Source organism: Silurus meridionalis, chromosome 1 (assembly GCF_014805685.1).
Source record: "Silurus meridionalis isolate SWU-2019-XX chromosome 1, ASM1480568v1, whole genome shotgun sequence".
Lineage (NCBI taxonomy): Eukaryota > Metazoa > Chordata > Actinopteri > Siluriformes > Siluridae > Silurus > Silurus meridionalis.
Genome location: NC_060884.1, coordinates 20,781,573 through 20,798,755, shown reverse-complemented (window position 1 = coordinate 20,798,755; position 17,183 = coordinate 20,781,573). Strand labels below are relative to the sequence as shown.

The window sequence follows — 17,183 nt, the reverse complement described above, 5'->3', positions numbered from 1 at the left end:
ATTGAAAACATTTAAGAGATGAATCCAGTGTTTAATCAAATGTTTGTGTATGTTTTTAAGAATATTCCGACATTGGGGACAGTAGCGATCACGATGGCACTGCATAACTGTGATGAGGTGGCAGTGGCTGGATTCGGCTACGACCTGAACAACCCTCATTCACCGCTGCATTACTACGAGAAGCTCAAGATGTCTGCTATCAAAGATGTAATGCACTCCACACTTTTTTCTGTGTGTGTGTGTGTGTGTGTGTGTGTGTGTGTGTGTGTTAATGAGACTATGACTGCATTCCACAGCCAGGTCACAGCAGCAGTCAATGCTGAGTCAGAATCCAGTGACCCATCAGTCTGCAGAGACATTGCCACCCCTCCACCTCCAAACATTTATTATTAAGAGAATCATTGTTCCAAAGCTGTCAATCATGTGTGTGTGTGTGGGAGAGATATGAGGTGCACATACACAGTAAACATTTGGTGCCCAATGAAATTTTCACTTTGATAACCAGTGTGATTAAACACACAATATGCATGATGTGTAGGTAATACCACTTTCATCTACTTTTTTTTCGCTTGAAACATTTAACATAATCAACGAGTTCATGGCAATTTGTGTTATTACTAAAGTGCAGTTTTGTGCTTCTCTTTCTCTTATTTTGTGCAGTACTTTGGCATCACTCTCAGATTTGAGTAGTTAGTAAGAGGTATAACTGTAATAAAGCACCAATCTCCCACACTGCACTCCCTGAATTGATCCTCTGTCACGTATGCCATCTTTCAAGCCTTTATCCATAAAAGCATTATAATCACAACATATAAAATGCAGATTTATAGCTCTTTTCTTTCGCCTTATTTACAGTTCTTGAAGTATTTACTGTTTGGTAGACCATATACAGTCGATATAAAAAGTCTACGCACCTTTATGGGGGGGGGGAAACCCTAATATTTCATAATTGAAAATATATTATTTGAGTGAAATAACAAATAGTTAATAGAGACTTATTCACAAATCCTGCAAAAGAGGCTTTTACAAAGTATTTGTTTGGGGTACATCATTTCCAAAGATTTTTCCAATGATCTGCATTTTTCTATAATGGAACAGCAAAATGTGTCCAACTCTATCTAAATTCACTTTTACTGTTACTGTAGATGTTGTTTCACCTGCCTTTTCTGTAATCTGCTTGTAAGTGCTTTTCCCACGGAGGAGGTAACTCTACACGTCATTGTCCTGTAATGTGTTTTTGTAATGTCTCTCGTGTCCAGCATTAAAAGCCCGCAGAGCACAAAGAGAGCCGGTCATAATGTCTCCGCTGTTTCCCAGCTCCAGTAACATGTTTACTTTAGACAGAGCGATCAGTTTTCCCATTGTTTATGTGTATACATTCAGTACACACTCATTTCAATAAAGCTGACTGACCTGACGGCAGAGCCGAGTGAACAGAGAAGCATATTAGACTATAGCATTTGCCACACTGTTGGGCCTGAATGTTCATTTCTCTCTTTCTTTTTCTCCCTTTGTCTCTGCAGTCATGGACACACAACATATCAAAAGAAAAGGAGTTTTTGCAGAAGTTGGTGGCTGCTGGTGTGATTCAGGATTTGACCAATGGGATTTAAAAGTCTCTTGCACACCTGCACAAAAATGGAAATGCCTTTACTGACTTACTTCTACCTAGCACCTGAGTGTGCGGAACTCACGTATTCGCTCAGCGGATATTTCAGCACGGATACTGACAGTCCAGCCACTGCAACTCTTGAGGCTACAGTCAACACACTAGTATGTAAGACACAAAAAGACTTACTTTTACTATATCAATCTTTCAGAATCTCCCGGTTTTATACATACATATATATATATATATATATATATATATATATATATATATATATATATATATATAATATGCATATAATTATCATAATTTTCTTCTTTTTTTTTAATGCAAAATGATTGTCATTGTTTTTAATGAGTTTTTCCACTTATTAGTAGCTGTGTTAAGCAATGATGGCTGCAGGGACCACAAAACAACTTTAATACAGCAGTAAAACAGAAGGTTATGCATACTACAAAAAAAAGGTCCTATATCCTATATATAGTATTTTATCTACATAAACAGAAACTCGTTTTCAACATTTGTGCTAAAAAGTGTTACATTTTCTGGTGAAATAGATTACAAGGATTTAAAGAAAAGTCAATAGCGAATGTTAATTTGTAATTGTTATTGATGACTAGACTAGGTACAGAAATAGCAAATAGATTACCAAGTTGGAATGGGTGGGGCCAACATGCTGTAGACTGAATGGGTGGAGGCTGACCAACTGTAAATGGTGAGTATATTTAAACAAATCTTCGGTTGGAAAGATAAACAGGCAGTTTAGTTTCTAGAAATCAGTTGTATGGACTGTGGTAAGAGTGTTGAAACTTGAATTATATTGTCCTCTTTTACATTAAGTGATTTTCAGTTTGTTGTATAGGGCCACTTCAGTTACACACTAAAACATTTTAAAACTTCTTTAGAAAACATGCACTTTGTTATGTGGTGGGTTAAGCTCATTAAATAGTGTAAATACAAAACAAGGTTACACAAAAACCTGCATAGTACTGATTGAAATGGGGTTGTTGTAGTAGAGAAACACAACAGATTCTGTTCACACTTAACCGTCCCTGCAGCCATCCATATGTGTACACAAGAGGGTGTCTGTGTTTTTTATTTTTTATTACCATTAATTTATGGATGCAATGTTTAAGTTGGATTCTTTGATTCACACTGTCATGTGTTGTACTTCCATCCAATACGGAGCTTTAATGGTGTTCACCTCAATATCGGGCTGCTTTCTTTGCAGTCTTAAGTGTTACAGCGCAGATGATCAGGACTTTTTTTCCCTTAGTGTACTTTGCTATGCTCTAGCAGGATTAACTGGGATTGTGTTACAGAGTGGAAATCACTGCATTTCTCTCACTTCAGCCTGTGATTCTGTCTGGTGCAGTATATGGAAAAATTACAATAAAAGTATTAAGAATTTGTTACCTTCTTGTCTGAAGTGTGTGTGTGTGTGTGTGTGTGTGTGTGTGTACTGTGCAAATGTTTTGGCAGTTTTTGAACAACTGCTGTAATTTGAGAAAGTGTTAATATGGAAAGAAAATGAATAGAATAGAAATCCAAATCAGTGTGCAAGTGTACATAGAAGAATTGCTACAGTTTTGCAGGCAAGGTGCATCATACCATATATTTTAATTTAATTTGGATTTTTCCCCTGTTGATTTTCTTTCTATTCTGGTAATTGATAAAAAAAAATATATATATTTCAGTTTCTGAAAGCTTTTTTACTTTACGGCATTCTTTCTCTCACACCTGCATAAAACAGCACAGTACTGTTTATAATGCGTGTGTGTGTGTGTGTGTGTGTGTGTGTGTGTGTGTGTATGTGGTCGGTTTAGTCTTACTCAAAAACTCAAATACCCACTCACTGGTCAGGCTTTCATAAACGTGGTGAATGGCTTGTTATTGACGTGAGACACACACACAGAGTCGGTGTGTTTTTTTATATATATATATATATATATATATATATATATATATATATATATATATATATATATATATAATATGCGCTTTCAAAAATGTGGAGTGTTTGGTTAAACATTTCAATTCAATCACATAAATCCAATTGCAGTATAATATAATGCCATATAACAATTATTTAGCTGATTGAATAACTGAATACTTCTTCAGGTGGTAGCAAAGCTTTATATAAAAGCTTTATAAAAGCATTACCAATATTGCTATATGGGGCAAGTATCAGAATGACTGCATTTTAAGTGCAATATAGGTGCTGCCTTACTAAAAATTAGAGGAAGAACAGCAGCTTTGAGGATGGATTGGACTGTAGTTAATGTCAACAGTCTGCTACACTGACTCAGGACTACAGGTTGCTTCTGATCACCATTCCTCTACCTCAACATCGTTTGGCTGTAATAAATGGACATTCGGTGCCGCCCAGATGAGGATGGGTTTCCTCTTGAGTCTGGTTCCTCTAAAGGTTTCTTCCTTATGCCATCTCGGGAGTTTTTCCATGCCACAGTCACCACCAGCTCGTTCATCAGGGACAAACTTACACTGATAAAGAACATCTTATTCATTTGTATCACCACAATATCTGTATAAAGCTGCTTTAAGACAGTGTTCATTGTTAAACGTAATATAAAAATGAATTGGAAATGTATATGAATGAAATAAAATTTACATTTTTTTTTTTAACTAAATATTATTAAAGCAAACAGTAATCCTGTAATGTGAGTTTGTGACAGATTGTCAGAAATGTCCAGAGTTGTAATGTAAAGGACACTGCATTTTGTTAAGTTTTATTATTGATACCTTTTATATGAGTGTAAGTCAAATAAAAATTGTACATTCATTTCGGAGTTACAGAAGTAACATTAGCCTGCATTAAACCTGATCTACTTCTGTTGCTCCTATTTGCAAGAAATCTTATATATATATATATATATACCCACACATACACGCACACACACACACATACACATAGATGAATTTATCATCATGCTAAATGCTTGTCTAGATCATCACACAGCATCACTATGTTCAGCAGGATCTGGTACATGCTCATGTGTATGTGTCGTGTATGAAGGGAAGTCAATCAGGTTTAATGCAGTGGAAACCCAGGCTAATGTTACTTCTGTAACTCTGAATTGAATGTACAGTTTCCTAATTTAATGTGTACACACACACACACACACACACACACACATGTACACATTAATTTAGCATCATGTGTGTTAATGAATGTATGTGTGTGTTATACATACATATATATAAACTCCCTCGAGCTGTAAGCTACAGCCCTTGAAGCTCCAATGCGATGCTAATCAACTTTAAAGCCCAAACGTGTCTTGGCTGATAGACAAGACACGTAATGGGGTAATGGGAAAATTATCTTGCTGAATTATTCCTTCAACTGCATCCTGAATCATATTATTCAATGGATTATTTAACGTAACTGTGTACTGTAACATGCACAGGTGTTGGTTAAAACCAGGGGTGTGTGATGTCGGGATATGAAATTGTAAAACAATCTGTTGGTTTGGTGTGAACATAAATCCCAAGGGTGAGAATGTACACCACGCAACACCGCTGTTTCCACATGCCTCTTCTTCCCCTTCAGTTCTCCGTGCTCTGTAGCTAATGAAACCTTTAATGTGCCCAGAGTGTCGTCTGCAGTAAATAATATACTGATATAGAAAGTGGTGTGAGATCAGAGACAGTTGAAGTATGGACACAACAAGCAGGTGGATCCTATTTCAGTACAGAGCCTTGACCTGAGTGCACGCTGAGTGTGTGTGTGTGTGTGTGTGTGTGTGTGTGTGTGGGAGGGAGGAGTGAGAGGTGTGTAGTTTTATGATTGATTTAGCCACTGATCTGTGACAACCCATTTACAACCGATAAAGAACTGAATTCAGTACATTTCATTTAGAAATTGTGATTTTAAGCATTTTATACTCGTACATGGACCCATCATTCTATATTCAGTAGAAAATGTATTTTCTTTTTAATATTCATTTTTCTCTAACATTTTTTGTAATTATTCTTTTCTTAAGTTCTATTCTATTCATCCACATTACAATAGAAGTTTTTGACATCTTTCTTTTGTCACACTCAGCACATCACATTTCTTTATGAAGTAATGTCTTGATCAGTGGTCCTCAGCATGGCCCCCTGGTCTGTGACCTCTTGTTCCTTGTTGTTACAGTGCTGGCAAGCACAACTGACCAGTGTCAGTTATTATATAGTTCTATTCTTGATTATCAGCCACTTTAGATGGACAGTAATCCAAAGCACAATAACTGAAGAATAATATTAAGTTGAAAATGTTCTGGCAGAAATTTTACAAATAAAAAGCTCCCTGGCTGCAATACATAGAATGCATGTGTATATTAGGAAGAAGCTAAACTATATGATATATATATATATATATATATATATTTATGTATATGTGTTTAATACAGAAAATGTGGAAAATGTGTGTAAAAATGTGTGTCCGGACTTTTCATTTGAAACTCTTGAAAAATCTAATAGTGTACATACAGTACAGACCAAAAGTTTGGACACACCTTCTCATTCAAAGAGTTTTCTTTATTTTCATGACTATGAAAATTGTAGAGTCACACTGAAGGCATCAAGGGCTATTTGACCAAGAAGGAGAGTGATGGGGTGCTGCGCCAGATGACCTGGCCTCCACAGTCACCGGACCTGAACCCAATCGAGATGGTTTAGGGGTGAGCTGGACCGCAGAGTGAAGGCAAAAGGGCCAACAAGTGCCAAGCATCTCTCGGGGAACTCCTTCAAGACTGTTGGAAGACCATTTCAGGTGACTACCTCTTGAAGCTCATCAAGAGAATGCCAAGAGTGTGCAAAGCAGCAATCAAAGCAAAAGGTGGCTACTTTGAAGAACCTAGAATATGACATTTTTCAGTTGTTTCACACTTTTTTGTTATGTATATAATTCCATATATAATTCCACGTGTTAATTCATAGTTTTGATGCCTTCAGTGTGAATCTACAATTTTTATAGTCATGAAAATAAAGAAAACTCTTTGAATGAGAAGATGTGTCCAAACTTTTGATCTGTACTGTATATATATATATATATATATATATATATATATATATATATATATATATATACACATAGCGAAAAAATGCAAATCAAGTGGTGTACTGTACACTAATCGAACTAAAATGACTCCTCACCCTATGATAAATTCAGACTCTACAATGAGCCTAATATGGGAACTCTGACATCATTGTGTGGGGAGGCAGGGGCTTGTCCATCAGCAGGTGTGTGTCCATGTAGGTGGCCAGTTAGCATCAAAGCATTCTGCTGTCGTTCTTTTGTTTTTCAGGAGCAGTTGGACTGGTTTTGGTCCACTGTGTCTTTCTATCTGGAGGCTTTATCTGGAGATTTGTTTGTGTCTGTGCAGGAGTCACTGCTTGGTGCCTTGATTGCTCCTGACACAAAATATATGAAGGACCCTAACTGTAAAGAAGGGCCACTGTGTCCTTTGCCTGTGACATTGCCATGAAACCGTGTTAGCTGAAAAGTCATGTACACGAGTGCAACACAGTTACTAGGTTTAAACAAACTGCTTTAATTTGTATCATCCAGGAATCAACTCAAGACTAATTGTAGTGTTTCTGTTTGTTATATAACTATATATAATCCTCGATCACTCTGTGGATCCTTGAACTAGCTTAGATCCTGGCTAGATATTAATGTCTTGTATTTTCTAATGATTCTAATATGAACTTGCATGTCCTCCTAATTTGAACTAATTCCAATTTAATTGGATTCAATCGTTTTTAGTGTGTCTAACACAAAGGAAAGGAAAGGAAACTTTCTAATGTGTAAGTTAAAGGCAAGAGGAAGAACAGGAAGAAACCCTGAGAGGAACCAGACACAAAATGTTCTTCTCATGTTGATTAGTGAAGCTTAATAATGTTACTCAGCTCAGCAGTAAAACATAATTAAATAAGTAAATAAACAGCTGTAATATGCAAAAAATCTACAAGTGTTTGATGTCCACACATTTTACAGCGTGGATTGGAAACATCAGATGATCCAGCAAAGGTGAGCTGTCTTAGGCAGTAGAGGTGCTTCTCTAGGACAGTGTGTCAGATTGGTGATATCAGCTCTGTGTCCTGAAATGACCTGATCATTTTCACGACACTTCAAATATATCAGCGGGGATTCAGAGGAGGGGAATCGGGGTAACAAGGCAAGAAGGCAGAGTGAAGCAGACTTCTTGGAGAACGTCCCAGAAGGTATTGAGAGCTTACAAAAAAAAGTCACATGAACTTTACATGAATGAATTACATGGAAAAAAAATGTGTAAAATAACTTTTTTCATGTAGTTCATTCTTGTTAATATATGATCCAAATATTTTTGTATTTATTCATTATAATTTTTTTTATTTCATTAATATTTTTGTCATTTATTCTCAGATGTGAGCACAAAATACATAAATAATTTGCATGATGACAGCTGTGTTCACTTGAATTTATATGCAAAAATCTGCTGAAATTCATTTTCACATATACACATATAATCAAAAATTACTCAAGTAATCATAATTATAAAAAAAACCCAGCACTTATGTAAAGTATGGGATTTGTCTTGAAGGTTGAGAAAATGGAAATGGATTTGAGCTGCTTGATAACAGCAGATGGCACTGAATTACTTTATTCTGCTAGTAAGCAATGAAGGAAATTCAGCGTGGAAAATACTTTAGCTGCATCGGTCTTGCTTTATCGTTATTTTCTTAAATGTTAACTGTATTTTAAAGCGATACTGGAACACGGGATATGATTTGTGTGGATTCACAGAAATTCTATTTGAATAAATCAACTTTGGAATCTGTATCTTCTCTTTCAGGAATTCAGAGCGCAAGAGGCATCCTATACTAGTTTGGCCTTCTCTCCAGGATATCTGAACATCTGAACGATGGAGACTGCAGGGAGTCTGCTGACCAGCACTGACCACCCACAAACACTTTAATTAGTTTGCATTAAATAAAAGTGCTGTTTCTTTAGGGGGAATCTTTTGATGCACATTCCATCAATAAATACTAATTAATTGCATGCAGACTGTTTATAAGCTAAACGATTCACTAGCAAAGCGTGCAACTAGGTTTGTATAAAAAACATTTCTAATGCATGTATGCTCTAATGCATAAGTTCTCCTGGAGAAACCTGAGAATTTTGTTTTTCTCTAATAGACTAAACCAGCTATATTTACATGCTAAAACACAGGCCAAGGTGGTCACATCATAGTCTGTCTGCCTATTAAGTGACTAAAGTAATGAGTCCATAATTGTCTAACAGCCTCTCGCATTAGCAGAGGTCATTACAATTTGCCAGCACTTGCCAGCTGATTCAGATCACATCGACCAGTTTATTTCTACTGATACAATTTGTGTTGATATCACCTTTTTATTTAGTAAAACTTTTCAGTTAAAAGGAAAAAAAAGAGATTTCACAGAAGTCAGTGGGATCACATGAAATGAGAAAACCACCTGTCCGAATGATTTCAACCCTAATTTAAAAAAAGTAAACAAAAAAATTTAAATAAAAAAGAGAATGCATTTATGGCATTTGGCAGCTGCCCTTATCCAGAACAAAATACATTTGTCTCATTCATACAACTATGTGCAACTATGGGATTAAGGGCCTTGCTCGATCCAGAACAGGGATTTAAACTCATGATCTTCAGCTCCAAAGTTCAATGCCTTAACTACTAATGTACCACATCCCCATAATGCAGTAGTGAAAAACTGTTCTGTTGTCAGATAAATCGAAAATTTTAATTCTTTTTGGAAATCTCATAAACCCATATTTTCTTAACAATAGAACATAGAAATGTCAAATGTGAAATGTTTATACTTTAGCTTAGTTAAACATGTCAAATATTTAGAAACAAAATGCTAGAAAAGCAAGTGTTACTGAAAAGAAACAGCTGAAGGAACATTTAGCAACTAGCTAGATTAATTGGCAGCCATGTCAGTAAAATGACTTGATATGAAAATAGTATTTCAGAAAAGCAGAATCTCTGAGTAGTAACGATGGGCAGATGGGTTTACCAGTCTGCAAAAAACTGCATCTACAAATTGTGGAACAATTTTAGAATAATATTCCTCAACATCAAATTGCAAAGACTTTGACTATATCATTATCTACAGTATTATTATTAAAAGATTCGGAGAATCTATAAATTATTGGATGTCTGATATCATTTAGACTCAGACGGCATTGCATTAAAAACAGGCATGATTTTGAAAATCAATGCATGGACTCTTTAAGAACACTTTAAGAAATCACAATCTGTGACTGCAGTTCACCATGTCATCCACATATGCAGGTTAAAGCACTATCATGCAAAGAAGAAGCTATATGTGAACATGATCGTAGAAATGCATGATGCAGAAATACTGAAACAAAGTGCTCAGTATGCTGCATCCTCCAGACAAAAGTGGAGAATGGCTGTTTTCTCTGATGGTATGGAGTGTGCATTAGCGCCTATGGAATGGAGAGCTTTCACATCTGCAAAGGCACCATCAGTGCTGAAAAGTATACATAGGTTTTAGAGCAACACATTCTTATATCCAGACTTTTTTTTCAGGATAGGCCTTGCACATTTGAACAAAGTAAGGTTCAACCACAAACTGCATCTATTACAACAGCTCAGCTTCAAAGCAGAAGAGTCCAAGTACTGAACTGGTCTGCCAGCAGTCCAGAACTTTTACCATTTGAAAACATTTGGTACACCATGAAGCAAAAAATACGACAAAGAAGACTCTGTTGAGCAGAAGGAATCCTGCATCACACATGAATGGGACAATATTCTTCTTCAAAAACTACAGAAACCGATCTCTTCAGTTCCCAAATGTATAAAGACTGTGGTAAAAAGAAGACGCAATGCTACACGCAATGCTACACATAGAGCCTTGTTCCAGATTTTAAGATGTGCTGTAGTCATCACATTTAAAATGACCTTTGTTGTTTCTTAAAAAGGTACATTTCTTGAGTATTTTTAACATTTGATATGTATTCAATGTTCTAAAAAAAAAGCCTGTTTTGACCTCATAAATAATATCTGTTGAGTTACATGGTTATTTCATTTCTACAGAGTAATTACAGTCTAGTACAATCTGAATGACAATTCTAAGGGTATTTTAGTGACACAAACCAGCATATAAATATAAACATATAAATGCACAAAATATGACCTATAATTTATTTATGATTTATGACATCAAACTGGTACACTAGTCTTTTTCTGATCTTTGAATATTTCATCCTAATTTTGTTTATCCATAGTTCATGACCAACAGTCACATTGTTTAATTAATTACTTGTATTAAGTGTGTTTAACAAAATAATAGATACCAGTCATTTTCCTATTGAGTACAATTACAAAAAAGGGTCCTGTTCTTCACTACAGTCTCCTGTTTGACTTCTAACTCACTTATTCATTTAAAAAAGATACATTTGGCAATACACAGGGAGGAACTATCAGGACACACACATGGAGCTCCCTAGGAGGTAAAGACCTGGAGCTAAGGGTCAATTCCCAGGTCATGGACACACTCTGATGGGGAGATTCATTGAAAAGTGAGCCCTTCCAATTACCACATGCATATTGTATATCTTTACTGGGTTTTTTCCTTCTTTTTCTTAAGTAATTGCTTTTAAATGCTAAAATTTGGTTTAAGTCAGTGTTTTAGTTTAAGTGTTTGGCTGTAAGAGCTGTGTACTTGTAGAAACACCTTTTCAATTGTTTCAGCTTAATAAATAGATATTTTCCAAGCAGGATTTTTGGTATTATGAAATATGAAGCCATTGTCGCAAAAGCACGAATCAGTCTGGCAACAGGCCTCACCTCCATACAGCTGCCTGAACACAATGACCAGCTTTTACCTTGTGATCCAAACCACAGGGACCAAATTTCCTTCACACCAAGTCAGGTTGTTACGAGCTAAGTGGCTTGTTATTTCAGCTGAATATTAAATGTCTGAATATAAATCATTTTGACAGAAGCCAGTTTGAGAATAAGAACTGAAATTGCATGTTGGATTGGTTAGCAATCTATTTCAATACGGGGAAAAATGCCTCCATTAGGCGTTAACATGCAGCTTTGGTTTCAGTATCGACTAAAACCCTTCAGGCTGTAGTTTTGCTGGTGAAAATCAGAACACAAAATCAGTTTCAGTATGTATTTCACACACTTTTTCCAGACAACTTAGGGAGCATCCAATCAGCAGTAGAATCCTACCAGGTTGGTTTAAACACTTCAGGTAAAAAGCCACTAGAAATGCCAGGAAAAAATGGTGATATTTTTGCAGCATATTTTGTCAATTTATTTAGGGTCTTTTGAAGTTTCTTCATCTCTGAAATGTCTGTAGGCATCATTTACTGTGTGTTCTTCAAACCAACATTAATTTGAATAACACCACCATTAGTAAAAAATAAATACAAAAAAAGAAGAAAACTACAATAATACTTCTAGATGAACTTGATAGAGGTTTCCCTCATTTAGTAACCACCTGGAGTAATAAGCGAAACCCACATATCCAAATGACAGAAAGAATGACAATCATAGAATTGATTAAATTTTTTGGAAAATACAAAATACGTTTTAGGTTAGAAAAGGAAAAAAAAAGACATCACTGGCTGTTTTTAGCTTAAAAAAAAGCAACCAAATCTGGTCGCTATCAACAGACTTATACACAATTCATTGCTATCACCATTATTTAGCACTCTTTTCCCCCAGATGAGAAAAATTCCATGAGACTCTCTTACACACACACACACACACACACACACACACACACACACACACACACACACACACACACACACACACACACAGTGCATTACTGTGTTAGAGACAGACGAAACATGTCTCCATCGCCCTGAGCATATTTTCTGTCCCAAAGAGACTGAGCGTGTATGGTTCACATGTTTTATGTGGACTGTTGCCTTGATTTCCAGGTGATTATATTATTGTGGACAGAAACAGTGTGGCGAGATTGGAGATAAGGATGGATGTGTTTCAGATAGAAGTCAGCCTTTAACTGTTAACTAATAAAATAATAACTTAGATGTGATTTACGGCCTTTCTTTTCTTTGTGGTGCACCGAAACAAGTTCCATGAGGAAAGTCTAGCATGTCTCATTGTTTCTGCTTGTATTCTGTGTGGGTTTGCTGGCAGGAATAATATAGCTGCAAGATGTGGTTTTAAATATATGAAAGTTCAAAGCTCAATTTTGAGCTGTCAGTCATAGGCGTCATTTCTCCGTATTTTTGAGGCTTCAATCTAATATGTTTTTTATATATCAGGATGGGTTTTATAAATGCCATTTCATATGCTCCCTAGTTTCCTTCCACCTGTCAAATAAACATCCTGATAAAGAGATTGGCCTCTCTAAATTGGTGTGAATGTGTGTGCTTGTGTACACCCACAGTAGGCCCTACAATAGACTGATGTCTCATCCAGAAGTCCCCAGCTCACTCTCAGTGTTTCCAGATAAGCTTCATTTACATTTATGGCATTTTGGCAGACACGCTTGTCCATTCATCTTATTCATACAACTGAGTAGCTATGGAGTTAAGGGCCTAGGTCAAGGGCCCAGGAGCTTGTGTGGTGTGGCTGGGATTTGAACTCATGACCTTCAGATTCAATGTCCAATGTTTTAACCACTAAGCAACCACCTCCCCAACCTCCGATCTCAACACAAAGCTGACTAGAATAAAGCAGTTATTAAAGCTGAATGAATGAATCAATCAACACTAACACACTCTTAAAATTAAAATGAATGTACATGCTGGAGAATTTGTTTACTGTAAAGTATACACACTGTAAAAACACTAATAATAGATATATATTTCATTTGGTACGTCACAGTAGAAATCACAGCATCATGTGTAACAGGGTAATCTTACCCAAGTCCTTCTGCAGCTCTCACACGATTAACTATACATAGCCATGCATTTAATTTGGTCAAATGTACTTTATCATGTATATCTCAGCAATGAGCTTCTCTCTGACAACAGCAGGCCTTGTGTGGTTAAGCTTTTCTCCACTCACACACACCTCCTCCTCCTCCTCTTCTTCTAGCCCAGTACATGTCCACAGCATTCGGTCAAGAGCGTGACGGAGGGTCAAGCTTCAGCAGCGCTCACTCAAGCAGCTCTGCCCAAAGAAGGCATTGTAGTCCTGCGAGAGTTTTTTTTAATCTTCTTTCTGGCATACTGTTTCAGAAGTTCTGCACTCTTAGGCAAAGATACAGCACAGTGACAATAAAAGAAAATCGTGCTCTGAAACCACCTTGATCCGATGCCAATCTTGATAAGTTGCAAGTCCAAAGATTTCTCCACTTTGGTAGTGGGAAAACCGTCACTGGTTCACTGGAGCATTTCACCAGCCCTCACTTGGACTGTTTATTTATTTGTCCTTCACATCACCAGTGGTTTGGATAGAGCAATTGGGAGTATCAGTGGTATGTACTGTTGGACATAATCACTGACAGAACAAAACGCCTTAATTTGGCCAATTATTTTAGCTTTTAACCTTGAAGTCACATTTCTTTTTCTCTGACAGGCAGATTATTTCATGATTTTACAAATGGACATCCTTGTCCATGATGCATGTTTTTTTGTTTATTTATAATTAAAATAACCCATTGAAGGTCATTAGAAATTAAAAAGCCCTTTTTTAAAATATATTTATTTTTTATAGTTCATATATATTAAATGATACAGAAATATTTTCTAGAATCTACAGGTGAGGTCATTTTTTAACAATAGAGGTCACAGTCAGTTGAATGTTGTTTTTTATGTTTTAACTTTCCAGATGCATCAGGATGTACAAACGATAGAAGGCAAGGCAGCTTGGGCAGTGTGATGCTCTGAGCAAGGTTCTGTTGGAAAACCTTCGGTCCTGGAATTCATGTGGCTTTTACTTTGGTTCTGACCACCTACCTACACATTGTGACAGACCACCCTTTCATGGCACCAGTATTCCTAATTCACCTGGCCACACTGCAAAAATGGTTCAGGAGTGGTTTGTGGAACTTAACTAAGAGGTTAAAGTGTTGACTTGGCCTCTAAATTTCCTGCCTCTCAATCCAATCAAGCATCTGTGGGATGGGCTGAACAAACAAGTCTGATTTATGTGGCTCCACAATGATCTACTATTAATGTCTTGGTGCCAGAAACCACAGCACACCTTCAGAGGTCCTGTGGAGTCTCAGTCTCAGCCAATCAGAGCTGTTCTGGTACTACAAGTGGGACCTACCCAATATTAGGCAGGTGGTTTTAATATCATGGCTGATATAACTTAACCAGGAACATTTCTCAGCAGTATCCTGTATAACATACATGACATGATTGTGCCAAATGGTCAGATCTTAAAATCTTCATCCTGAGGACTTATTGGCCTGACACCAGGTATAAGCTTTTTTTCTTTAAAAGTACTATTTAGTCAACACATTAAGTTCATTCATGACTGCAAATGAATTCATCATTTTTTGTGTTATGATAATTTTATATGAAAATCCTATAGCCTGTAGGATCTCTGTAACTCACCTGGTTTATATCTGAATTGTAAGGACTAATAATCAATTTATGAGAGGGTGCCCAGTGCAAACGGCTCCAGTTACATGAGGAGGTTAGCCGAGAGCAAAGTTTAGCCAGGCCACTAATGCATCCTGTGGGGAACGTTGTCTGTTAGAAACTAAAACTTTTGACACGCTCTTTTTTTATCCTAATATGGTACTGAAACCAAAGAAGTAGAAGAAAAATGATAGTTGCATTCAGACTGAAGTCCAGGTTTATTATGAAACACATAACTTTAGCTTGAATATGTCAGAGATCACTATTATGATTAACCAGTCAGACGATCTACAATTATCTAGATGATGCTAGGGTAAATAGCAATTTTTTAATGTTATCTATACTTATTATTATGGTGTATTGATGAATGGTATCAGTTATGGCAGAAGTTGTGTGTTTAGAATGATCAATGATCGTTTGTCCACATTTTTCCTTTTTTTGCAGCTGCAGCAGTTAAATAAAATTTTGCATCACCATCATCATCATCATTCATAGAATATTGAAAAGCAATGCCATCTGGGGTATCAAAATCCCACACCATAGTAATAATACAAATAATATTTTTTCTTCTTTTCCTAATATTATACTACAGCAGTTTGCACTGCAAATGAGACCAAATCTGAAGAGTTGATGACTGTCGGTTTTTTGTACTTATTATTCCTTGTCAAGTAAAACGTTGCTCTATGTGAATTTTGCATAAAAAATTTTTTAAATGCAACCAATTGTGGACAATGATTAATCATGGTCCAATATACACAGGAACACCAAGAAATTCCTTATTCCTTTCTGACATCAAGAATGCACAAGTTTTTAGCAGGAAAACAAATTACTGAATTTATTTCTGCAACTTTGAAGCTACTTAACAAACAGCATTACTGCCCATAAAGTAATCACTTCCCAGCATTAATTGTATAAATTTGTATTATTTAATTGTAGTAATTTATGAAAATGTCATATAATGTGAAATTGAACAAATATTGCTACAAGTTTACAGTATCGAGCAACCTCTCTGACAACTCTGTTCTCTAGAAATTATTTCATTAAAAAGTGTCCTGCACAGAAAGAGGCTGGATCCTGCTCAGATTGCCAGGCTGCAGAAAATCCCTCTTTCAAATACATTTGGCTCAACCGAAGCTGGTGGATATTAACATAGTGAAAGTCGATGTCAAATGTTTTTTAATCATTATACATATTATTGATTGAAAGCATAGTTGATTGTGGTGGGAATGTACACAGATTTGTGTCCTTTTATTTATTAGTTTGTGGTGGATCCAAAAATGGGGAGGTGGTAGAGATGTTGGACTGCTGATTGGAAGACCTTGAATTAAAATCTTAGCATCACCAGGCTCCCAGTGCAGGACCCTTGAGCAAGGCCCTTAACCTTTAACTGCTCCGGTGTATAAAATGAGATAATTTCAAGTTGCTTTGCGTAAGGACGTCTTCCTAAATGCCAGGGATGTAAATGTAGAAAATAATTCTAGGAACACTGGTGACCTTTGCTCCCCAAGTGCATCAGTGAGCCTTGGCTCCCCATGACCCTGTCGCCGGTTCACCACTGTTCCTTTCTTGGACCATTTTTGATAGATACTGACCACTGCAGACCAGGAACATCCCACAAGAGCTGCAGTTTTGAAGATGCTCTCTGACCCAGTCATCAGAACATCACAATTTGGCCCTTATGCTCAAATCCTTATGCTTGCCCATTTTTCCTGCTTTCAACACATCAACTTTGAAGACAAAATGTTCACATGCTGCGTAATATATCCCATCCACTAAGAAGTGCCATGATGAGGAGAAAAGATGACGAGACAGTGTTATTCTCTTCACTGCTCATAATGTTATGGTTATGTCTTATAGGTTATGTCTTATAGTGGGGCTGTTCTATTGAATGTGTCCTTGTGTGGAGAGAAGCAGAGTTCAGCAGTGTCACAGCTCAGGGAGAAATCTGTTCACTACCCTGTTACATAAGCCCGTTGAACTAATTGATTATTATTATTA

The 17,183-nt window shown here is 36.5% G+C and overlaps 1 protein-coding gene across 4 annotated transcripts in view; it reads left to right on the top strand.

Moving 5' to 3' along the window:
• The window catches only part of st3gal3a (ST3 beta-galactoside alpha-2,3-sialyltransferase 3a), a 41,763-nt gene extending 38,739 nt beyond the window's left edge, over positions 1 to 3,024 (top strand). For all 4 annotated transcript variants that reach the window (XM_046847468.1, XM_046847483.1, XM_046847460.1 and 1 more), the window contains 2 exons: positions 61 to 207; positions 1,524 to 3,024. In XM_046847468.1, coding sequence (XP_046703424.1) covers positions 61 to 207; positions 1,524 to 1,613 — 237 coding nt within the window. In that variant the 3' untranslated portion in view covers positions 1,614 to 3,024. The remainder of the gene's footprint in view (positions 1 to 60; positions 208 to 1,523) is intronic.
• The last annotated feature ends 14,159 nt before the right edge of the window (positions 3,025 to 17,183 follow it).